We start from the raw sequence: 25,147 nt of genomic DNA, 5'->3' as shown, positions 1-25,147 counted from the left end.
TTGATAAGTACAGGCAAAAGCCTTTCTGACATCTGGTTCAGCAGGGTCTTATCCTTCCCTTTCGAGGCGGCCGTGCGGAGGCCGAGTGGTTTTTCTCTGGTGGCAGGATAAAACTGGGTGTGTTGCCGCTGTGTTTCTGGCTGGAGCTGTGTGAGCCCACCCTGCCGATGAGTCATCCTTCGAGTGGCTCAGAATATCACACTGTGCCTCGCTGCTTCCCTGTTCCTATTACACTGATGCATTTGGGTCTCGCTCGGTGTTGGCGTTTCATTTACAAACCTCGCTTTTCCCATAAAGATGGCTGCCAGCCCTGCTTTACCCTGATGTTCAGCACCCTTAGGTTTTTAGGAGCCTCTCCTGAATGACTTCAGATGGAAATTTTAAAGCACATTTTTAAAGCACCTTAGAACATTTTTCAGAATATGATTTTTTTTTTGGTAGCCTCCCTTTTTTTTCCCTTCCAATACTGGTTGTTTCTGCATATGATTCAGACTGAATTTTCATTTCTCTCCTAGCAAGTGTTGAATCAAGATATTTAGACCAGCAAAAGAGACCTGTGTTCCTTCCCTGCAGTCTTTCCCTGCCACCCTGTCTGAGTCCACATATTTCAGCACCATTTTACAGGAGGGAATAGAGTCAAATAAGCAGTGGAACAGATTTACAGGTCTCCTGTTTCCTTCTCCCTCACTCACAGAGAACCTGACCATTCCATTAAATCAGGTGTGGACATAGCTTGAAATTAAAGGACTGTGTCACCACAAGAGAAAATGGATATAAATACATCTACCTCTTCTTAATTCTTTTTGTTGTTTTTGTGAACCAGTTGTTCCAAGTGACCTGAGAATGAGGATACTGACAGCTGTGAAGCAGTCATGAGGTAAGAGTCCAAATGCTGCAGTGGGTTTTGCAAAAGCCAGCTGATGGACTTTCTGTGCAGTGGAACTTGCTCTGCCAACATATGGGGAGCCACATCCATGAACGGGGCCATCCATCTCAGGCCTGTGTCATATATCAGGGGTTCAATCAGGCTTAAAAAGTGCAGGAGAAAAGAGAGATGCAGTGAGAACTAATCACCTGGATTTTGTTTTTCAAAGTAGTGCTAGGGAGTGCCAGTGAACACACCTCCTTCCATGTCCTAGTGCACCACAATGAGTCAGATTTATTAGAAACAAGGGGGGGAGTTGTTAGTTAACATAAGAATATTGAAAAAAGCCTCTCCATTGCTCTTCCCAATAAGCATGGAGTCAGAATCGCTGCTCTCCATATAGATGTGTAAGACACACATATTATTGCAGACCCTCAGCAACCTGATAGCTGAGCTCGGATCTCCCCACTCCCTGCGCTCAGCCACATTTATGTGGTTACCTCTGGTCCACTTCAACGCACAGCCATGCAGCTGAGCTGCAATAACCGCTGTGGCAGCAGCACACACGCTGCTGGCTGGCTGTCCCTGCTCCTGCGGGAGCTGGTGAGCGTGCCTTTGGCTGCCAGGATCGTGGAGCGCGCCGCAGCTGCGCCGCTCATGAACACTAGGTAGCTCCGTGGGATTTCCAAACTCCAGACAGATCTGTCGTAACTCTTCTGATAAATAGGTTTGCCCTTTCAAGAATCAAATATTTGAAACTATACAGGAAAACATCAGTGTGCTGGAGTCATGCTTTTGTCCCACAGGGTGACACTGTGGGTGACTCCACATAACTAGAAGTGCATACAGATATTAGATAAAAGAGGAGCACCAGAGCTGTTGGGTGCACATGCTGATTTCCAGTGCAACTCACACTTAAGCTCTTCAAGATCTGCCCTCTTCATTCAGGCACCTCTATAAAAATACCACAGCAAACACAGGCAGTGCTCCCTGTGGAGTCTCCCATGGAGGTGAATCCCTCCCCATGGCTCAGTCTCACCCTGACTGAGATATCCCACTGCTGCTGCAGCGAGTGCTGCTTCACAAAATGGACACTTAGACACATGCCTTCATTTGTCCTCTGGAGAGAGGTGTTGCTTGTAGCATTAAAAACATTCTGTGTAATAAAAGTTCTGGCTTCTACCATCAGCCACGTTGTGATGTTTGCATTGTCCTTATGATGATCATTAGTGGGAGGCTGGGCAGGGATGTGAAATGCACTTAGAACTGTGCATAATCTGCTCTGTTTACATCAGTGCTTCCACAGAAGAGTTCAAACAACAAGCAGGGCAGATGCTTCTTAGGAGCCTCATCTCTGTGCTAAGGCTCTGGTTTCCAGGAAGCAATTTCTCCCTCAAGAATTATTTAATCAGAGAAAAATCTTCCGGTACTTACAGACACAACTGCTGCTGTATAGAACTTGTATTACAAAGAAAGTACCACAACATGGAATGGCTCTGAAGGCTGAATGTTTTTCTGAAGGAGAGAGGCTATGGAAGATCGTACATAGCAGTGCCACCTGCTATGCTTTCAAAGGTCAAACCTTTGACACTTAATCAGGTACAAAAGGCATTTATTGTAGCAATTTTACCCCCAAGGTATTATTCATTAAATGCATTTCTCATCTATTTCCTATGTTCAGAAAATGTGTTCTAGGCAGTCTGCAAGCTCTGCTATCGCAGCTCATTTCTGTGTGGCTGTGGAAAGAAACAAATTGGTACAATAAAAAAAAGAAGAAAAAAGTAGTGTCTACGCTCCACTTACAAAAAGGTGCATGTTAATTTGATTTGCTTCATGTGGATTTAATCAATGCAAATACAGATGGGGGAAGAGTGTCAGTGGGAGTAATGGGTCGTATTTATTCCTCTTTCATTGCTTGACCTGATGAATCGATCTACCCCGTTGCTAGGAAAATCAGAATCATGCTGACATGAGCATCTGTCCTATGTAGACAGGAGAGAGTTTATGTTGTAATCTAGCGTTTAAAATTCAAACTTTCCACAAGTGGCTGATGCCTCGCACAGCTCCTAACAAGGGTGAAAACAACACAACGGTGTGGCAGAAGAGATGCGGTTCCCCCGGGTTCTTCCGTAGGGGGCTTTTGCGATCCCGAGAAAGGCGAGAAGCCACGGCCCGAGGAGAAGGGCGGAGGGGGAAGCCGTCTGCCGGGTGTCGGCGACCCCTTCCCACGAGTGCGGGCACCTGCGGGGGGGTGACGAGCAGGAAAAGCCCGGCCGGGGAGCCCTGGGGACCGCGGGCAAGACAAGGGGAGCTCCGGGATGGAGCCCGGCACCAGAGCTGCGCCGGGGCGGCGACCGCGGGAGCCCCGCGTATCGCCCCGCGTATCGCCCCGCGCATCCCGGCGGCGAACACCCACCCCCGCCGCCCAGAACGTTCTGGCCGGCCCCTGCCCGTTCCCCTGCCCCTGCTCTCCCCCTCCCCGAGGCGGACAGTGGCCGTCCCTCCCTGGGGACCCTCCGCGGCTGCGGAGCCGGCGCCAGGTGCGGCGGGGCCGCCCCAGGACTACACGTCCCGGCGTGCCCAGCCCGGCGGGGCCGGCGCCTGCGCGGGGCTGCGGGGCCGCTCCGCGGTGCCACACCCCCGGGGGAGGGAGGCAGGAGCGCCCGAGCCCTCAAACCACCGGGGGAGCCGGCGGGGCGGAGGATGGAGTAGCGGGGCGCGGCGGAGCAGGCAGCGCGGGGAGCGCCGCCTCCGCCCGGGGAGCGCGGGGGAGCGGGCGGGCAGGCGGGGATGATGCGCGGGGGGACAGCGCGCTAGGGGCAGGAGGCGGGTGGTCGCCCGGAGACTCCGCACCTCGGAGTGACGTCCTGCTGCAGTGCCGCTGCCTGCGCTGCCCGAGCTCGTCAATGGAGCTGGAAAACATCGTTGCCAACACCGTTTTGCTGAAAGCCAGGGAAGGTGAGAGAGCGGCGGGAGGGGAGAGGGGGCTGGAGCATCCTTGTCGCAGTCGCCCCTCCGCGGAGCGATGCCCGCGGGATGCGGGCGGGCACCGGTGGGGATGCGCGCCGGTCCCGCCGGCGGCGGCTCTCGGGGTGCCATGTGGCTGTGCCGGCGTTGGAAACGGCTTGTTTGAGACAGAGCCCCGGTGAAAAGGAAAATACCGCTGTTTTTCCCTGTGCGCGGGGGTTTGGGAAAGGAAGTGAATGAGATTGCAGAGATTACAATATTCACCCATCTCTTCCTTCCCCCTTCCCGCCTCCCCCCCCTCAAATCTGGTCCCACAGATTGTGCTATTTCAGCGTCTATTGTTAAAGGTCAGCTGCAGATGCATTCATTCAAAAGGGCTTAGCAAATCTGCAAATAGCTTTCCGCGCCGTGTGGTGAGACCGGCAGGATCGTATCGCTTCCCCGTACAGTCATTGCCTTATTCGGCGTTATTAGGTGAGATCATGTTGCCGCAAACATGCCCATTGTTGAGAGCGTGTTTGTCCCCAGCCGGAGCCGGCCGGAGGGGCTGGGGGCTCAGCCCCGGCCCGCGGGTCTCGGAGCGGGGGTCTCGGAGCGGGGGCCAGCGGGGATGCTCCGGGCGATGCCGGAGCCGCCGCTGCTCGGCGCGGGGCGCCCTGAAAAGACGCTCGGCTGCGGCGGGGGGCTCTCGGCAGCATCCCCGTCCCGACCCCGAGGACTCGCAGAGACAACCACCGGTGGATCGCGGGCTCTCGGGGCTTGCTTTCCCCCCGTCGGGAGCGGACGCGGTTTCCTCTCCCCGCGCGGGCGGACATCCTCCCGCGGAGCGCGGAGCCGGGCGCTGGGCACGGCGGGGCTCGGGGCTCCCCGCGGAGCCCCCGTCCTCCCGGAGCATCCCTCCGGCTGGAGCGGGAGCGCCACGCACAAGCAACACGTCTTACGGCTGCGGCATCGCTGCCAAGACGCGATCGCCTTCTGTCTGCTCCAACCCATTTTTATGTTTGTGTTTATTTACTTGCTTGCTGCTTAAAACACGGCGTTTTTCCAAGCCCTTGCTCAGAGTTTCTTCCCTGAAAGCACTTGCTGGACCAGGCGGTTTTAGGTGCGGTGCAACCTGCAGCCCGTTCTCCGCTGTCCGCCGGAGCTGCCTGCGAGCCGGGCTGGGCGCCCCTTGGGTGGGCTTCAGCTCCGGCTGCTCTGAAGCTGTGGAACTACGAGTAAAGCAGCTCTCATTTTGTGAGAGATCATTCAAATAGTCCGCCCCTGGAGCGATCCTTTTGCTGGGAAAATAACTCAAATTGTAAAATAGTGTTTATATAACTCACAGGCTGTTGAACTTTTGAGGCTTAGCTAAAGAGTAAAGTCCTGAGATCCTCCCAAAAAAAGCTCTACAAATAATAAGGGCAAAGGTGTTACCCAATTCAGCAGATCAGTAAATTATAACTTTTTGCCTTCTGATGGAGATCTTTTATTTTCTGTTGTCATTTTTAATGTTGTTTAGGATGTGGTTGTTGCTACCAGTCATACAATGCCCGTTTAGATTTCAGTAGACTTTAGGAATACTTTAAAGGACTGGTATTAATTACAGTTATTGTGAGTTGTTTACAGAGAGCCGATATTTTGCAAGTAATTTTAAATGTGCCGCTCAGTTTTATGGTCCTTTTCTACCATTCTCAGGAAGATGGTTACAGTCACGTCATGTTGCTTTATTGTGTTAGACTTGTATTAAAGAAGCTGTTAGCTGCAATCCAAATGGCAGAAATTGATCAAGATTTCCCCCAAAGTACACTCCAACTGTTCTTTAAACCATGTATGAACCTCCAGCAACATTTTTTGGAGGCCTGGTGCTAATTTATTTTTAAAGTTTGGTTTTTGTTTTTTGGAGGAGATATGAAATTTTTTAAGTGAAGGGCAAATTACATGCCTGACATCAGAGCCACAAGTATTACTGCTGTATGAGATAGGTTGCCACACTTCAGTTATTGTTGTAAGCTGCACTGAGTAAAATTGTTTTAAAATTTGCAGTGAGTTAGGTAGGTGGCTTTAGTTGCAGATAAAAAAGGCAGACAACATATGTAAGACCAAGAGTAAAAAGCAAGTTAATATATCAAAGATTATGGTACCTAAAAATAAGTTTGTTGCAGGTCCTGCAGACTCCATCAACAGATTTAGATGGGTGAATGTGTAGCCTAAGCCAAGTAATATGTGCCTGTGTGTTTCCACTTGTGAAGTCAAAATTAAAAGCTGTATTAGCTCAGTCACATGCTGGTTGGTGCCTGCAATGTGGTCCTTAATGTTAGGAGGAGAAAAGTGATGGGATCCACTCTGCAAATGTTAGTAAAGGCAGAAGTTTTGTCAGAATTGCAAGGGGAACACAGACCTACTCTCAGTAGCAAAGGGAATGTCAGAGAGGTTTAGGTAGAGCTGCAGTGTGAAATCCAGCAGTGAGGACATTTGAAGTAGTCAGAAGTCAGGCTGAGTGGCCACCACAAATGTTTTATAGCAAATATTGGTTTAAATTTTGCAACTCCTTTGCTCTGGCCTTGGTAGCTTTTTTTTTTTTTTTTTTTCCTTTTTTTTTTTCCCCTGTGGTCCCTTGTCTAAGTTCCTTCACCCCTGGTGTAAAGTGATCTTTTTAGCTGAAATACCAGGGGGCAAGTTTTATAACTGCTACACAAATACTTGCACTTAAATCCTAATGATCACAATGAGAAGCACACCCAGAATTAACTGATGCCATGTGAAACATGAGTAATCTTATTAGAGCAACAAAAAGAGTAAATGTGGTTCACATACAAAAATGCATTTCAGTGAATAATTTCGAGCAAGGAATAAATTTCAGGAAATTTTAGTATTTTTGCAGAATATGAAGGTTTTGACACAAAATTACATGTAAGTTACTTGTTATACTCAGAAGTCTGTCAGTTTGAACATGTTAGAATGGAGATTTACTGCATTTGAAAGTCCATTCATTATTTATTAGGAGTAAATTTATGCTGTTTCCTCAACTATAATTTCTCATTTCTTGAATGCAAAGTTCCATTTCACAAATCACTAATCCCTTTTCAGACTGAATAGAAAATGCATCTGGTTTAATTATAGGAACCAAATAGGTATTTGGGAACTATCTAGTATTGCCTGGGGAGAAGAATAAGCTGAGAAGGGAAGACAAGAAAGATGAGAGTCATAAAAAGAAAATCAAAACAATAACAATTGCAGTCATTTTGGGTTGAGTAAGAGCCCCAGACTGTGAGGTGGCAGAACATTTATCTGGATCTTCAAGGCATCATAGAATGGTTGGGTTGGGATCACTCAGTGCCACCCCTGCCATGGTCAGGGATGTATTCCACCATCCCAGGCTGCTCCAAGCCCCATCCTGGCCTTGGACACTTCCAGGAGCAGCCCCAGCTGCTCTGGGCACTCTGTGCCAGGGCCTGCCCACCCTCCCAGGGCACAATTCCTCCCCAGTATCCCATCTATCCCTGCCCTCTGGCAGTGGGAAGCCATTTCACTGACTTTTCTTTTCATCAGCCTCTTGTTCCCGAGTCTCAGCAGCGGTGTCTGAGGCACAGAACCACCCAACCACGAGCACTGCAGATCCACCACGCTGCCAGCAACGAGCCCAGGCTGGGCAGTGAGTCCCAGTTCACCTTCCCAGTTTGTTTGGCAGAGGGCATCATCAGAAACAGAGCCAGGAGAGACCAAGAACTGAATCTGCTGAGGTCTCAGAGGAACTTCAACAGTCCTAATCCAGAGAAGATTTAGCTTGTATCCAGAGTCTTGAATCTACCCTTGCCTGCCAAAAGCAGTAAGCTGATAAAAGACAAGTTTTTTGAGAGATAATTGATCAAAGAGAAGTTTTTTAATACACTGATAATTAAACTACAGTGTTTATGTGCAAAATAAACAATGGTGTGAGAAGCATGACCAAGGCATGGTGATTACCTGAACACCCTTCCTCATGAGCTGTTCTTTCCTAGCCGTAAGATCAGCCTTCCCTGATGTTTCCTGCTGCTTCTGTGGGCATGAGCTTCCTCAGACAACCTGAAACACATTTCAAAACAGAAATGCAACTTGACTCCGAGATTGCAAAATTCTTTAAAATTTTATGCAAACAAACAGACAATTCTCACTGCTTTGAAGTTTTAATGATAGCTGTGATGTCTAATTTAGTCATTAGCTTTAAAGTAGCCACTTTGGAAGATGAACTGTGGTTTTTTGTCAAACCTAGAGTTTCTAAAGCACAAAGTTTACCATGTAAAAGGAAAAAAAGAAAATCTTCGACCACTGAAACACAATGGAAAGGCTTTTTTCCCTTTTTAGGTAGGCTGAAATTCTAAAATAAGCTTATTTATGGCACCCAAGGAGAGCCTTCTATTGGCCTAGACAAAAGGAGTGACCTTTTACACTCTCAGAATTTTTTGATGAGTGCACACTGATGCCATATAACATGCAAAATGTGCCTGTTCATAAATTGCTGTATTTTTAGCTTTCTTTTGCAGGATGATCACAGGAGAGATTTGTGTGTGTCCGTACTGGCAAAAGACTAGCAATAAATCCTAAACATGAAGCGTGATTGCTTTCCAAGAACTTGGCTGCAGAGCACTTGGAAAAAGGGCAGGAGAACAATGAAAAGCATATTTTGAAGGAAAGGAGGTGGCTATAGTGACAGCCAAAACACTATGGAGAATATGGTTATTGCAACTTCATTATGCAGTGCACTGAATGCAGAATCTAAGGTCCTGTCCCCCATCCCTTGACGTAAACCCAAAATGTTTTGTATGGAAAACATTGGAAGCAGAGGAAACTTCCATGTGGTGTCTCAGTTTAGTTTTCTTTTTTAGAGTTCAAGAGAAGCTCACCACTGTAATGGCTTTCAAACAAAGTATTTCAAGAATGGAGTCAGCCATTGCTCCAGATGCAACAGGGTGCTTTTAAGCAGTAGTTTTAAAAAAAATAGTTTCCTGGAACCATTTCTTTCAGGGGGAAAAAAAGTACCCAGAAGAGTCAAGATTATCTGATTATATTTTAATCAAGGAAATTCAGTAAAGAGGATTTTTCAGGCCTCTCTGAAAAGACTGTGTAGATCTGAACCACTTCAAAATTTCTTTTTAGAGAAGGGAATTGGTTCTATAGCCACACCTGGCTTAGGGCAAATGTGTATGTGTAGAACTGGCTTGAAATATATTTCCTATGTTGTTTTTTTGTACTTTTTGATAGCAGGGCTGATGCAGAGCAAGGTAGAGCTGTAGCTGTGCCCTTGGTGGACGCTCTGGGGTTCTCCAGTGTGCAGACATGGGCAGCAGGGCTGGGGATGTGGCAATGCTGGAGAAATCAAGAACTCTTCCATCCAAACTTTTTCACTGGAGAAGAACCATGCTCCTTCCTGTGCTGTTGTGTGGAACTGTTATGGTCTGATTGCTATCTGTCTTGTTGGGTTTGTAGGCATTTAAAAAATATTTAGTAGTGAGCCAGGTTATTAACACAGAGAACCTATTATGTAGTAAAAATTTTAGTACAAATGTTAACTGTGGAGGTTTGAGTGGAACTACTTACATCTGCTCCATTAATCTCATGGGATTGCTTTCCTCAAGTGCAAAATAATAAATCTAAGAGAGACTGCCTGTCTCTGTTATCAGTATGTTCTTTTTCTGAAAAGGTTTTAACTTACTGTTGCTGAAATTAATCCACTCAGAAAAGAATTTTCAGTCCTTACACAAGACATTGACATGACTTTATGACTCTTTTTTTGTATTAGTTAAGAATACTCTGAGAACTTAGTAAAAAAACACCCAAAAGAGGTGGTTTTAGTGATGTTCTGCTGAGTGTTACCACAGCAGCAGCACGTGGACCAAACCAACCCACGTGTCTTTGTGATAAACAGCTCCAGAATGAAAGTCTCAAACACAGTCATGCCCCAAGATGAGCCCTGCCTGCCCATGCCTTCGTCCCCACTGAGTTTGGGTTGGCTTGTGCTGCCCCATTTTGAAGGAGAAACAGCTTAAGAGGAATTCAGCAGCTCTGACTTTGCTGCTTTAGGCCCCAGGGGTATGTTACACCTGTTTGGTGGCTGATACTGCTTCCTTTTTCCTTTATACCTGTGGACAGCACAATGTGTCACTCCTGGAAAAAAACAGACAACAAAGACCCCACAATTGCATCCTGGCTCACTTCTTGGAAAAAGAGCTCCCTTTCCAGATCCTTTCCTGGAAAGGGAGCTGTGCTAGCTGAGAGCTGCTAATGATCTCTTCCCAGCTCAGAGGATGAAGACCTGTGTGCTGAGCACTTTGATGTTTGCAGGCAAGGGTCTGAAGCCCCAGTTGTGTAGTCAGACCTACTGCAGATGTCTTCTGATCCCCACAAAGCTCAGAACTCACTGCTAGCATGGGGGCAGGGTCCTCCTGCATGGGTAGAGACACAAGTGGTGGTTTTGTTGTTCGGCTGATTGGTTCTTCTCCCACGCTGCTTTTCTGCCAGTGTTACTCTGTGAATGACTTCTGGTTTGTATTGATCCAGGGAAAGCTACAATATCACATCAGGATCCATACTGTTGCACTGGAAAACTTTCAAAGCAGATTGTTTTATCAAAGCAGGTACTGTGCTTAAGTAAAAATCCAACCAAAGAAACACAGGTTCTGGACAGAAAATTGGGAGTTAGGGATCTAACTCATGCTCATCTGAGATCTTCCCCTGCATCAATATTTTGAAAATATTCTGTGTGCTCTATGAGTTTTTTGTGTGGCAATGGGGAAGAAAAAAATTGGTTACCCCCTATTTTTACTGGCATGTCATCTAAACAATAACAAGATGATATAATCCTAATATTTCTTTAAGACCACAGGATGTGAAATTAAATTAGAAGGCCATGAAAATAAAGAACCCTGCAGTTTGGTTACACTCAGCTGGATTATCTTTGTAATTATTTTCTTTGGAAGATTTAAAAATGCATACGGCTTTGTGAAAAAGATTAAGTAGGGAAACCAAAATTAAAGTAAACAAGCTAAAGAAAATATTGCAAAGATGATGGGTATTTTATTTAATTAAAAAAAGATGCACCAAGTTGCCTGTTAAAAAATGAAAGGATGGAAGAAAACACAGGTGAGGAGGAAGATGGATGAGGCTGTTCAACTGGCTCAGCTGCTTCTAGCTCATATAATGTCCTTTCAGATATGGTTAAGAAACTGTCAGAAGCAGTTATTCAGGGAGGAAGGGCAGGCTGAAAGGAGCAGAATTACACACAGGTACTCGAGCCTCAATTCAGACCTGGGAGCAAATAATGCAAATAGTGAAGGAAGGGTGGTTGTCTGTGTTCCAGGATGAGATTTTTTATTCACAGGTAAGTTTTTGGTGGTACAGCCAAGGCTAAAAAATGTCTATATCCATCATTTCCAGCACCTAGGGATGCGTTTGCTATGCATGAGTAGTCCTGTGGACTTCATGGGCTCTGCTTGCTGGTTGGAAATGCAGCTTGTTTGTGCTCAGGGATCAGCCAGTTCTCACTGCAGCAGAGCTGTTCCAGGCAGTAAGGCCACAGGGATAGAGCTGAAGGGAAACTACTGGAAGCCATTGGGAAAGGCCTACTACGTCATCTTGTCCCTGGTCTGCCATGTACTTTTTAAGGTATGAAACGTATTGGTATAAAAATGACTCCATTTATGGGTCTGTCTCTCCAGATTTTTTTAAATGAGCCCAAGAAATCTTGACTTCTTTTTTTTTTCTGGTTAAATTTCCCTTACTTCCATCTCCTTTACTCATGCAATCCCTTTTGTACAGTTTTCATTTTTCCAGGTACTTTCTGTTCCTCGCCAGTTACGGTCTTGCCAAGTTTTACAGGATTTGTTTCTTCTTCCAGCCTGTCAGCTTGGAAGGCCCAGCTGAGATTTTGTGAGTTGAGCTGGAGCTCCCTCCCAGTGGTGGGTTCCTGGTGCCGAGGGACGGATTGGCCACGCAGGGAGGAACCTGCTCCTCACCCTTGCTCCTCACCCTGCCCCACCTCAAAACCAGCCCAAGCAGCCTCTGTGGTGGGGAGAGACCCTGGGGAAGGGGCAGGACACAGGGGGTATTTCACCAGGGTATTTCTCAGTGGTTTCTCCTGCTGAGGTTGCTGGTGGAGCTCCTGTTATCCCCAGGATGCCGGAGAGGCTGTTAATAAGCTGGAGCAGCTATTTTTTGCCTTGGTTGAGTATCCTCTTGGGTCCCATTGAATGCATGATTTCACTATGAGCCTGGCTCTTCCTGGTAGGCTGAGGTTATGTTGCAAGTTCTGGAAGTTACCGTATTTTTCATACAATTCCTCCTTTGCTTCACTACTCAAAGAGCCAATCTTTACCTTGTATGGGTGTGGAGAATGACGACTTTTTGGATGCTGTTTGTTGGTTCCCAGTGCTCCTGAACCAATCCCTTTTTCCTAGCATCATTCTCCCAGTGAATAAATGTGGATGATTTTATTTCCTCTCCCTGTTGGAGTAGTCAAAACTTTTCTAGACCAAAATTCCCATATTTTGTTCTTCCCATTTCTCTATCTAGTTTATTTCCCCTGTCCTCTGTTTCCAACACCACCTTTGAATCTGAGAAGTCTTTGATGTACTGTTTAAAACACATTTAATTAGTTTGGATTAAATGTCAGTTTCCTAGCCACATGTAAGGCTTTATGTATTTACACACTCCTATTATCCTTGGTTGCTCTTTGGTCAGTGTTTAGTCTGCGTGACAAGTCTCCTGTCTAAAATTACTGAAACTGTTCTTTTTTTTTCCTCTCCATGCATGCATTATGAAAAATCTTCATGGCTCTATGGGAAGTCTTTATTTTACAAGGAAAGCTTTAGACTCTGCCTGCCTCAGAGCTCTCCCTCAATTTTATCTTGTGTGTCCCAGGAAAGGGCCTACCTGCCAGGAGAATGGAGAAATTCTGTAACATTACAGTGGTGTTCGCTTGGCAGCATCTGCAGGAGCCACTAATGGAGGATCTCATCTTGTGGGGGAAAAAAAAAAGGTTAAAAAAGGAGAGAAATGCAGCTGGAAGAAGAGGAGATTCAGAAGCAAAGGGAAGATGTCGATGCCAAGTGAAAACAGCACCAGTGAGTCCTCCGTGACACTTCCGTCAAAATATTCCTGTAGGCAGTGCAAGGGAACTGACACCTTTAACAAGCAGATGAGTTGGAAAGAATGGATGCCAGGCTAAATCATCATTTAGCCAAGGTTGCCAAAATATCTGTGGAAGATATAGATATATGTAGGAATACATTCATTCATACTGGCGGTGTTTAATGCTTGTCCTTAGCTTTCTGCTGATTTCATCTTCCTCTTCTCTCTTAAGTTAGATTTTGTTTCTTCCTGGGGATGAAGTAATCACTTTTATCCAATGTTCTCTCTTCCATCTTCTCCAGTTTTGGTTGTTACAGATGTGGTTTCTTTATTTTCCAGTGCTCTGGGTCTCTATGAAGGAGGAGAGGTTTTAGTGAAAAGCACTCTGGAAATCAATAGGGTTGCTTTTTGTGCTGGTGATCTTCCTACTTGCACAGCAAACTTTTCTCCTGCAGAAATCAGTGGAACAACCTACTTCTCCTTTTTTGTTGCACAAAAATGCAACTGCTCAGCCTGCAAGTTTAGCAGAGGAAATTTTACTTGGCTATCAGTTATGGAAAATTAAGGGAATCTGGACACTCATCCTTAATCTTACTATGAGAGGAAGGATAGTTGCCCATTGCAACATTTGGAAGCTGTGAAAAAAAATACAGGAATTTGGGCTAATCTATGAATAAACCCTTTCTGTCTCCCTCCTTAGCAATTCCACATCTACATTCCATCTTTGAATCCTGGTTTTGTGTTTTCTGAGGATGCCAAGTTTTAAATCATGAGTTGAGTGAGAATTCCTCATGAAGCACACATCTGGGAAAGTTTGTGCTTTGTTTATTTCAGCAGCAGAGTTTTGGGAAGAACTATCCAGATGATTTACATATGATGTAAGGTTTTCTCAGGGTTACCATACACCTGTCCTGGAAGCCTGGTGTGTTTAGTGTGCATCTCCTTTCACTCTTTGCTGGATGAGAGACAGGAATGGTTCAGGAATGAAAAAAAAAACCCACAGAAGTTTAGCACTCTGGTTTGGAGAGCTGGTGACAGAACAGAAAAGCATTTGAAGTTTGAAATTCTTGTCACATGTCAGGGATGGACACTGAATAGCAGCAGGTGCCTGTGGAAAGGCGTGGATATCCCAGTCCTTCCTCAGGCTGGATTTTTCAGCCTCCCATTCGAGGGTCTTACTGAACAGAAGGTGGCTTTACCCTGTGGGACTAAACAGAGGGATCTATCCTTTGTGAATTTATTTAATCTATTTTTTGGATCACATTTCTGCTTTTGGCCTGAGCAGCTTTCTGTGGCGATGAGTTCCATCGTGTAACAAAAACATTCAAGCTTCCCCACACGTGTCCTTCGTGAGGGACTTGGTCAATGTATGACTTATGTTTTGGCATCAGTCACTGTGAAGATGTGAAAGTGTCTTGGAGGGGGAAGAAAGGGAATTATCCACAAATCAATCAAATATTTCTGGGTTTTTGTTGTGTTGGTTTGGTTTTTACTTTTGTTTTAACATGTGGATTTCCTTGCTTCTGCGATTTATATTGGAACATCCATGATTTTATAACCTTTTATGTCCTCTAATAAACAGTGTATCTCCAGGCTGAAAGGTCCAATCTGTCATCTCTGTCCCTTTGCATTTTTAAATTCTGTGTCCTTTTTCGAATGGGGTGACCAGAACCACCTGGCACTGATGTGCACTGTGGGCAATGGTGCAGTGCTGCTGACCACTTTGTACTTTCTTCTTGTCACCATTTTAACTTGATGTTTGTTTGCATTTTTTTTCCCACTGCCACAAGTATTCATTACTAGGCCTATTGATGGTGACCTCAGAAATTTATCTCCTGAGCTGCAACGTTTAATTTGGAGCCCATTGTTTGGTGGATATAGCAAGAGTTGTTTTCCTTCATGAGCAATACTGTGCTGACACAGAATATAGCTTTCTTTTATTCTCCTAATTTTTAAGTGATTTAGTACTGCAAAATACTCCTGCAACTCTTCACAGCCTGTTTTTGTTACCACTGTCCTGAAGAAATTTCTCTTGGCAGCAGATGCCATCTTGTTTATTTATCTCTTTTCTAGACCATTTATAAATACACTGAATAGTCCAAGTCCTTTTGTAGATCTCTGTGGCACCCTGTGCTCCACTGTCAGATTCTTATCCCTGATTTTCCATCTTGTCAACTGCTACCGACTCACAGCAGGGTCCCCTCTCCAGAAACAGTTCAGTTTCTTAACAATGGTTGGGGAAGGTCACTGCCAAGAAAATCACTGTTCAAAAGTGTCAAAATCCACCTGCCCAGGCAGCTGTGAGTACAGCCAACTTCTTCCAGAGGTGGGGAGGAAAAGGGAATGAGAAATGTAGGAATTTGCCAGCTGATGGCAGTGTTTGAAGGAGCCGTTCCTGAGACAACTGAAGGTTGGCAAAGAAGTGAGGGTTGCACCAAGGGCTGAGGGACAAGGTCCCAGGTGAACACTCTCAAAATGAGCCCTCTAAAATGTACCCATCAAATCTCTGAGGCTGCTGTAAGCTCAGTGATCACTCCTAATGCCCCAGAGGAGTGTGATACCTGCCAGTGGTGCATTGGCCACCACACACTGAAAAATGAACCCAAATCTGCCTCCATCCCCAAATCCTGCCAGTCATAGGAACAGAAAAAAAAAAAAAAAAAAAGGTGTTTTCAGGTAATTATTCTTCAAGACCTGTACACTAAATATTTGCCTCTGTCCATGCATGCATGCACAGGATCAACCTCTTTCATCAGACAGCCTAATCCAAAATCTCTAGCAGGTCTCGGGACATTTGTTACTCTGGCTCATGCAGACTTCCAGCTGCAGAATGTTTATTTGGCTGTGAAAAGTCTATGAAGTAACAATCTTTGATGGATTCAGCATATTGTTTTCTCTTCCTTTTTTGGGATGCTGTTTGCCTCCAGCTCTCATGGGGAACACATCTCTCTTTTCTGTGTATCATAAATACCAGAGGCCACGAAGGGCTGGGGCTGTGGCACAGGTAGGAGCCTGCACTGCACAGAGCTTGCCTAAAAGTAATGCACAACAAGTTAATGTTTAACCTTGCCAGCATTTCAGGTTGCTAATAATTTATCCTTGCTTATTAGCAGCTTATGGCTTGGATAATACCACCAGACTGGGATTTTTCATGGAGGCAAGTGAAGGAAGTAAACTCTGGCTCTGTCAGCATAGTTGGGAAAGCAGATAGGGAAATTTATTATTTATTGAGTGACCTCTCCAAGACCTTCGTGTGGTGGTTGATATAAACAAACTGGTAATTACAAAGAGTGAAGTAAGCAGAAGGAAGCTTTTTAAAAGTTAGGGGTGTGCTGTGGAAATGATGCTTCCAAGATGAAGCTCAAGTCTATATGTTACAAATCTTTTTCAAAGGGATTGTTGGAATATATTTTTAAGCAAACGTTTACCAGCTGTGTGAAAGCATGAAGCTTGTTTAGAAGCCCAGAAATATTTTACAAGGTGAGGACAGAGCATGCTTTTGTTCAGAGTCCCTGGCCTAAATTTAAAAAAATACTTAGTGATTTTTAAAAAAAAAAATATTTTTCAGCTTTTAGATACAATGAGCTGAGAAGGAATTAAAATAGGGAGTTAACTACTGGATATTAAACTCTGTTAAAATGTGCATTCTGTGCAGGGAAGAGGTAAATGTGAGAGGTCTGGCATGTCTCTAAGGCCAGATATCAAGGAGGGCAGGCAGCAAGGCTTTGACCTCTGCCCTTTGTTCATCTCTGTGCTCGCTGTAATCGCTCAGATCTTGGGATGCAGCAGCACATCTTGAAAGGGGGAATGTAGAAATGCTGCCTGTGGGAACCTGCCAGTGCAGGTGCCAGCTGAAGATGCCATTTTATAAACACTGAAGCAGGTAATACGTTTCAGACGTGAATAGTCCCATAAAGCGAACAATTTGCTGACGGAGGCAATCTGAGCAGTTGCTCATCAGTGAAAGTAAATGCTTCACATTCCTGGCTCTTGCCTTCTTTTTTTTTAAAAAAAAAAATCACATTTTGTGTAAGTAGTTAGAGGGCCTGATGCCTAATTCCAGCAGATAATTGTGGGAAAACTGTTTTTTAAGGAGGTTTTGCTTGTTTCATTAAAAAAGTGATGAGATTTGCAGATGCTTTGCTAACATAGATGTGCACTATTACTGTTATCTTTTCATCTGGGCTGATTGAAAATCACAATGACTTTGTTTAAAAAAACACAAACAAGTGATGTATTAACTCCTCTAATATCTCATTGCAGATGAAGTTTCATTTGATCTTAGTAGATGATGTTCAGCTGGAGAATGAAGCTGTTTTAGGGTTGCAAAATTTTTGCACAGGAGTGAATTTTGCTTTTTATAAATCTTACTGTTTTCCTCTAGGGAGGGGGAAGAGGGAGAGAAATAGCTTGACAGGAATCAGTTGTTTTGATTTAAGAGAATGTGAGGAAACGGTATCTTCCAATAAATACAGATTTTATTAAAGTTGAATACTGTGACAAATAGTTTAGACTTAGAATGTCAGATTTGGTATGTAAGCAGAGCAACTCCACTGAGATTTGAGTGCATTGCTAAGATTAATGAAATAGACTTTGTAAAGAAGGGCAATGATTCACTGAGTAAAAATAGGCAGCATCTTAAAGACCTTGTAAACACAGCTATTAATTTTACAACTAGAATCATATACTCTTTGTCTTAGTCTGAGAATAATGCCACTGCATTCTCTGACACTATTCAGTGGGTACAAATTCAGCTCTTAAATAGATTTTTAAATAGATTCTGACAGTGGCCACGGTTGCATTTTTGTTTGCATGCTTTGTCCATACTTTGGAACAGCTTCATGATACTTCTGCTGTATAAAATATTAATCTCTTCCCTCTTAAGCCATCACCCACACCACAAATCCTGCTTGACACACTTGCTGCAGACAGCAATCACAATACAAAAGGAGCCACAACTGACAGGCTCCTACTTTTCTACCTACTTATTTCAGGGTTTGGCAGTCTAGGAAGCACTCCTTGGTTGAAGCATGAAGTCCCTCCCATTTTTGATTGTGCTTAATGCTTACTTTGGTGCTGTAGTTTGATTTGAGGGAAGGGGAATCTCTTCCCCCTTCTCTTCCATAACCTCAGGTGTTGTAGTTTTTATCCATTCTTTTGAGTATGAAAGAAAAGCTTTCTTTAGCTTGACACAGCTTTGTGTTGATCTTTCTAGCAGCTCCTGTCTTATGCCACTGCCTTGATCTTCTACATGAAGTGTATATTTGTTTCTTTCAAAAGAAGGAAGCCTCAAAATTTGGGCAGAAGGCAAAGGCTTAATTCAAGCTCAGTGATATTACTTTTTTTAAATGGAACATGGCAAAGTCATTATCATTTTCCACTGGACCCACTGGCCATGAGTGTCTTTTTCTTCTTTTTCTTCTAAGCTAAAAAGCACAAGAAAGCATATTTGGTGCCATTTCCCTTAATTTTTGAGAACTAAGCCAAAGGCTCAGCTTACTGCTTATGCAGGAATATTAGTAATCACTTTTTAACAATGGGGTAAGCACACAGATCACAAATAAAATTTACTGAACTCCGTGAATTCTGTAGGGTTTTTAAAATTTTCTCCTCACCATTGCAATTTACTGTTTTTACCATTTTTGCAGGGTCCTGAACCTCTATTTTCAGACTGAAAGCAAATAATTCATCTCCACACAGTAACCTGCCTATAGGAGGAATCAGTCCAGTTGACCAGACTGATATCTGGGTATTTAAAACATAACCAAATGCTTAGGCTTTCATGTCAATCTGTAACAACTGGCACAGACCTAAGTGTCATTTGTGCTCCGGCTCTACCTTGTTTTTAGCAGTTGGAGTGTTATTTGACAAGCAGCTCCTTTTCTGGCCAGGGTAACCCACATACCAACCACTACAATGTGGTGAGAAGTGACGGGATGTGACCTGTGCTGGTGAGGACTCTGTCATTTGTAAATGTTCCTGTCTGTGGCTGTTCACGTCTGCCCATTCTCTTACTGTACACGCTTTTCAGGAAGACATAATAGTACTTTCTGGGTAAAGTACACATCCCTTGAAGGAGGCCTTAGCTGGCCTGTTGAGTGGTGGGAATTACTTTCCCTCTGCTGCATCCCAGCTGGGCAGTGCCATGGGGCTCAGCCCCCTTCCCTGTCTGCCTGGCAAGGGGCAGGGGGAGAGGGCTCAGGGTATGGCCCCTTCATCCAGCCCCCGGGAGCAAGAAAATCCCAGACCTAGGAGACATATCAGGGACTCACAGCTGTTTAAGAGGGGTCTGGGATCAATCAGAAAGTGAGCAATTTTTCTAACTGTGAGTAAATCCTGCACCTGGAAAGAGAAAAGGACTCAGGAGACTGAAACTGGAGCAGGCCACCAAGCACCATGCACAATTGCGTATCCCAGCACTGGCATAGAAGATTTTTCTTCCTGTCTTTTAAGTTGTGATAGATGAGGCTGGAAAACAGAGAATGGTCTCTACCACCAGATAATTTGGTGCATCTGAGTCAACTGTTTAATCTTTCATAGTCAAAATCTCTTCTGCAACTGACCTGTGTTCTGTAAAGCGGCTGAACTAAAGGATCTAATAAAGGAATATTAATGCAGGTGTCTCTGTTACATGGAAAACAGAGTATGCAATGACATTCCCTTCTGCTGTGGAGCAGCATGTGGTTTTTATTTTCTGTGTATAAATCAACGTATTTTATTTGTTTTGTAGTAATTTGTAATACATGGATCAGTGTATTCTACGGGAACTTACACTAATTATTCAGGAATGATCCCCTATTTAATTGTTAGGACTAATTTTTCAGCCTGCTTCTTCCATTAGCTGTGCCATGTAAGCAAATTTTTAAAAATGCATGTCATCATTAATTATCTCATAGAGGAGTCATGATTAATGCTGCTCTGATGTCTAAGCAGATCAAGGAACATTCCTGTAGCTGACACCATGGGAACTTCCCCTTTGAAGTGACTGTAGACTTTGGCTGATTGAAAACCTCAGGACTATGCCCAGGTTGGTCTTTCCTCTGAAACTTAGTTAAACCAGGTGAATTCTTTATGCTTCTTCATGACATTTTTTTGAGATGACTGCATATCATGTTCTTCCTGAGACACTGAAACTAAGCATACCTCACATTTTCTTAAGTATCGCCAACATTTGTAATTTTTCTTTAAAGGAATGGCTTAATGAAATTCTTGGAAGTTTTCTGAAAGCTTTTGAAAATCCTGGTTTGCTTTCTCAGTTTTGGGCAGCTCTGTGCTGACATGTGAAAGGGAATATGCACATACCTTAAGGGTGATAGCATTACTGCTGCAAAGTTTATAAGCTTACAGTAAGCTCACATATATTGAATTCAGCAACAGTTAAAAGCATATAGGTATGGAAAGCCTTATGCAGGCACTTAACCTTTCCTCACAGAGCTGGCTGCTAGAGGCTGTGTCGACAGCTCAGTAATTTTACAGAAGTGACCATTAGTGTTTCCTGTCCTCCTTATGAACTTTGAAAATATTCAGTGTTTACCTCTGATGACAGCATTCTGCACTCCAGATGCAGAATCCTTTCGTGCTGCTCAGGATTGGCAAGCACAAGGAAAGGCGATGCAGCCTCCTCCCTGAGCAGCACAAAGCTAATCCACAGGCCCAGGTGAGGAGCAGCCCCTTGCTCATGGGGCTTCTGAGCAAGAGAAAGCAGCAGAAATGGTCCCTGGAGACTCTTGATCACAGCACTCATAAATCTTCATGTTATTTCACCTCACCTCTTGGCTATAACCAATTGAGAAAGTCGTCCTCTCATGCAGCTTCAAATTCTTGCAACTAAGAATTAGAAGTTGCAAATAATTCTGCAGCTGGGAAAGTATTTCGCCATAGCTGCGGTGAGGGAAAAGTCTATCGGTTGTAGGGCTGCTGGTTTCCTCCAAACAATTTACCCAAGCAGATTAAGATCTGAGATTTTCCAAAGTACAAGTGCAATAAAATAGAGTAGAAAACAAGAGCTCCTGCTATACTGTGGCTACCTATTGAACTCGCAAGGGAATTGAGACAGAACATGCTGCCCACCCCATCTGACAGCAGTGGGATTCAAATCTTGGTTTGCATCAACAAAGTCATTTACAATAAAAACAAAAGAGCTTCTCTGGAAAGCATTGAAGAAATAACTGTTGTGGGAACCCACAGCTTCTCGGGGGAAGGAGTAGAAAGAAGGAAGAGAAAATCCTGGGGCCTTTGTTCCCAAATGATAAAACTCAAGACTCCACGTGTTGCCTGCCGGGGAGGCTCAGCAGTGTCAGGTGGATTGTGCCCGTGCTCGGAGCAGTGACTGGGGCTCCCTCTGGCTAAACCAGCTTGGTGCCACTTGTGTGTCTGCCACACTGCCCTGAGGCTGTGTCAAATACCAGCATGCATCAGAAAAAGTAGTGGTGGTAGCAAGTTTTATTTGCAGCCTGCTCTTTCAAAGGGAATGAAGGATTTCAGGCAGTTTGGGAGAGTTAGGGCTTGGCTAAGCTAAGCATACACACAGGTGCCTCCCTGTGATCTGCAGAGGCTGTGAGTGAATGGCTCCAAGCAATAATTGCTGCCAGTGAAATATGGAGCTAATAAATGTCTGCAGTTAGCAGCAAACTGAATAACATATTTTGAATAGTAAGAATGGTGTTTGAACTCCCATAAGTGTAACAACATGTAGCTGTAGACTTTGTTAATGAATAATTACAGTGTAAAATTAAGCATATGGAAAATATTTCCATTTCTGTTTTCTGATTTATAACTTACTTTAAACACTTAGGGACAATGTTCTTTCCTGCAATCGAAAATGACTGGTGTATGGACAGGTTATTAAAGATATTTGATTTTTGCCTTTGAATATGACTTTATTCCCCAAACCCTTATGTGTGGGGAAATGTATACAAGTGAGTAGTTCGTCTTGCTTCAAAGTAGAACACATCTGGCTTCAGAGTCCAACTCTGAAAGGTGACTTAGAAGCAAAACCTGTAAGAATTTCAAAAATTCTTCTTAAATCTTTGTATCATTAGGCACTCATCCCCAAATCAGTCTGCTTTAAGGTCTAGTCTGGGACCTGTTTCCAAAGTATATGAACACCAGTCAGTTTTGCCAGTTGGCAGCATGGGACATGAAATATCTGTTATTACTTAGTGCAAGTACACCATGCTACAGACTGTGATTTAGAGGGCTGGTGTTTGCAAATCATTTATGAAAACTTTCTTATGTTTCATCTTGTAAAACTTTGTAATTCAGCTGCTGCCCAGGGTGTTGTTAAGCTTGAGGGTATTAAGTGTTGCAATGTTTCTGTTTTAAAATCACAGTTTTAATGCATTTTAGGAGTTTCTAACTCCAAAAGCATTCTCAGAACATGGAACATTTCTCATTACAAAAGCTGATGCTGAAATAAACTATTTTTTAATTTATTTTTTTTAAGTGAGTAACCCAGCTCAGTCTGTGGTGTCCTATAAAACCTTTCAAATTGGGGAATGGAGTGTATATGTAAGGAACACGCTCCCAGGCTTAGGACAAAATGTTTTGCTGCTGCTGATGCTGCAGAGGCAATTCTTTCTTAAATACTTTAGCATCAGTGTAACTGGCATTTTGGCATCACTGCCTTACATTGCTCCATGTCATGTTGGGGTATTATTTAATTTGGTTTAGGAAAAGTGTTGTGCAGCTCCTGTTTATGAGTGATACCACAGACTGGGTTCCTCAGCCTAAGACAAATACCAGTGGAATCTGATGGAAAATGCACAGCCTTAATAGATGTGCTGGTATGCCCTGTTGAATTTTGTTGTTGTATTTATTTTGCTCGGAAAGAGAAAACAAGTAATTAGCCAAGAAAGCTCACAGCTGCATAGCACACTCCCCTCTCTCCTATATACACACAGTCTATTGGTATACACAAAACTGGCACTAATGAAACATAAATAGATCCTTTTCCTGCATGGAAAAGACTTTTAGCATTGAAAGGGAATGAAAGCAATGGGATTCTTTGGAAAACCTAGTTATTTGGGTTCCCAGTTTGGGTGTTAGGCTCTAAAGCCCTCTGTGGTTCCATACATGGTATGAAGTCTTCCTGGGTTTCTTGGGGTTTCTTTTTTTTGCTCTATGTGTTTGTTTAAACCTGTTGGGAGATGGGATCCTTTTTCTGGATTTCTGCAACCACATTATTGACTGCTTCCAGCAATGATCCCCTCTTCCAGAGTCAAAGCTCCTCTTCTTTGCAACAGCCCTGGAGCCTCCAGCTGTGTTTAATGGCATTCACCCCTAAAACAACAGCCAGGTCACAGCTTCTTTTACTCTTACCTGCCCCCATTTTTCCTACTTGCCTCAGTTCCTAAAAGCAGTGCCGTGCAAGAGGCTTGGCAGCTCTGAGCAGTGCTGTTCACACCAAGCTGTTGCCCCTGCACCTCCCTCCTTCCCGAGCTAAAATAGCCCCCCTTGCAGACCTGGCTGTACACCAGCTCTCAGCCACTGGCTGTCACGTCTGCTCTGTCCTCTCCTGCTTCTCTGAGCAAAATGCCATCACGTCCTCTGTCCTTTCTTCACCTACAGTCCCTCTCAAGATTATTGTTCTGAGAAGCTCAGCAGCAATGTAATGAAGTCATGGCATTTATTTCTAGGCCTCCCTAACATTTCTGGTCAGAGATGCCTCACGTTCCAGGAATGGTAGGGTCTGCACCATGGTACTCTGTGCTCTTCAGGACTTTGAATAAAATTCAAGGAGACCTTCTGTGTTTTATTTTAAAAGGGGGAGAGGTGATCTGGCTTCAAATAAGACAGCTTGGATTCACTTATATAGACTCCATGAAACGTGGCAGGATCCTACCCTTCAAAACCCTCCCAGCAGGAACAAGCTAATGAATTCCCCATTACTGTTCTCATAGGGCGGCTCAGAAGTAGGTAGTTTTCTCCTTTAGTGAAACATATTTCCTTTTGAATTCTGTGCTTTTTTTAACAATTACTTTTCTGTTCAGGCAGTCCTTTGACATCAATAGAAAACCTCCTGTGAACACCTTAAACCTCCTCTCTGAACGCCTCTGAGAAGTTCAGGCAATTGGTTAGGGAAGTGCTAGCCCAAGCTCAGCCCCATCTTTCCTGTTGTCTAGCAGAAACCCTTCACTGAGACTTTCTGCATGTTGCATGGAATTTCCTCTTCTGTCTGCCTGAATTTTTGGAGAGCCTTAAACACTGGCAGTGGCTCTGCAAAATTTTTCTGGGGAGCTTGGTAGAAGCTGAGCTGGAATGGTGAATTATAACGAGACTAAAGAACATAACATCACATAATTCCCCAGGAGACTCAGGTTCTGCTCTCACTTTTCCAGCCTTGTGGCTCTGTGTGCAAACCTGGGACTGCTGGACCCTCAGCTCCACAGAGCTGCTCTCAGTGACTCCCTAAGGGCTCTTGAGGCTTGAAAAACCCCCACCTTTGTCTCAGAAAACCTTCCTTTTCTTCCTATGTGCATGAGTAGACTGCAGCAGGAAGGTGGAGGGTGGCTCATAGACAAAGATAAATTTTAAAGGGGTTTGTTCTTCCTATAGGCAGAGGTGTTGTATACAGGAATATTTTAACTCCCCCCCCCCCAACTGTTTGTGTTTCATGGTGACAAATTTGAAAGGTCCCAGTGACTAAGTTAGATAAACTTTGAAATGCCTAATTGTTCTGTTTTTCAAGCGCACCCTCACAGTAATGTTCAGTGCTTTAATAACAGTTTCCTTAGAAAGTTCAAAATGTTTTACATGTCACGATGCCAGAAAAATGGGCTTGTAGGGAAACAAAACAAATATGCAATTCTTAATGGGAAAGGTCACTTCTCTATCCCTTCCTCCTACCTGCTGAAAGGAGTTATTTAACTGTGTGTGTTTGGCCATCTGAAGTGGAGCCCCCTCAAGCTTTCCTGCCTGCGCCTCCCTTTTGGTGGGGAGTGTTTCAGTCTCTTATCACGGCTCCTTTGCTGGAAACAGCTGTTGCCACATCCTCATGGTGGAGCAGCCAGGGGGAACAGCCCAGCACAGCCAGGGGAGCCCCAGCAGATTGTGGCACCTCGGGGACAATCGTGGGTGCGTCGGGCCCTGCACGGCTCACGGAGCCTTATCTGGCCAGCACCTGGGCCAGGCTGCACCGAGCTCTGGCTGTGTTTTCTCTCCTCACAGGGCTCCTGTCCCCACCAGAGCTGTGGCCCTCGAGTGCAGCGGGCAGTCACGTAAGAAGAAACA

The 25,147-nt window shown here is 44.4% G+C and overlaps 1 protein-coding gene and 1 long non-coding RNA gene across 2 annotated transcripts in view; both read left to right on the top strand.

Moving 5' to 3' along the window:
* Positions 1–3,628: 3,628 nt before the first annotated feature.
* Positions 3,629–25,147, top strand: part of GRK5 (G protein-coupled receptor kinase 5) — a 154,802-nt gene continuing 133,283 nt past the window's right edge. Inside the window, exon 1 of the mRNA XM_086900632.1 lies at positions 3,629–3,823. Within this exon, the coding sequence (XP_086756758.1) occupies positions 3,772–3,823 (52 nt within the window). The 5' untranslated portion in view covers positions 3,629–3,771. The remainder of the gene's footprint in view (positions 3,824–25,147) is intronic.
* LOC111931365 (uncharacterized) lies at positions 11,606–14,521 on the top strand. The gene is made up of 3 exons (XR_002865522.2): positions 11,606–11,716; positions 12,707–12,909; positions 13,256–14,521. It is a non-coding gene; the product is annotated as an uncharacterized LOC111931365 (long non-coding RNA).

Source organism: Cyanistes caeruleus, chromosome 8 (genome assembly GCF_971803275.1).
Source record: "Cyanistes caeruleus chromosome 8, bCyaCae1.hap1.1, whole genome shotgun sequence".
In the NCBI taxonomy this organism is placed as follows: Eukaryota; Metazoa; Chordata; class Aves; order Passeriformes; family Paridae; genus Cyanistes; species Cyanistes caeruleus.
Note: the sequence above shows the minus strand (reverse complement) of the source record. Positions and strands in the feature narration are given on the sequence as shown.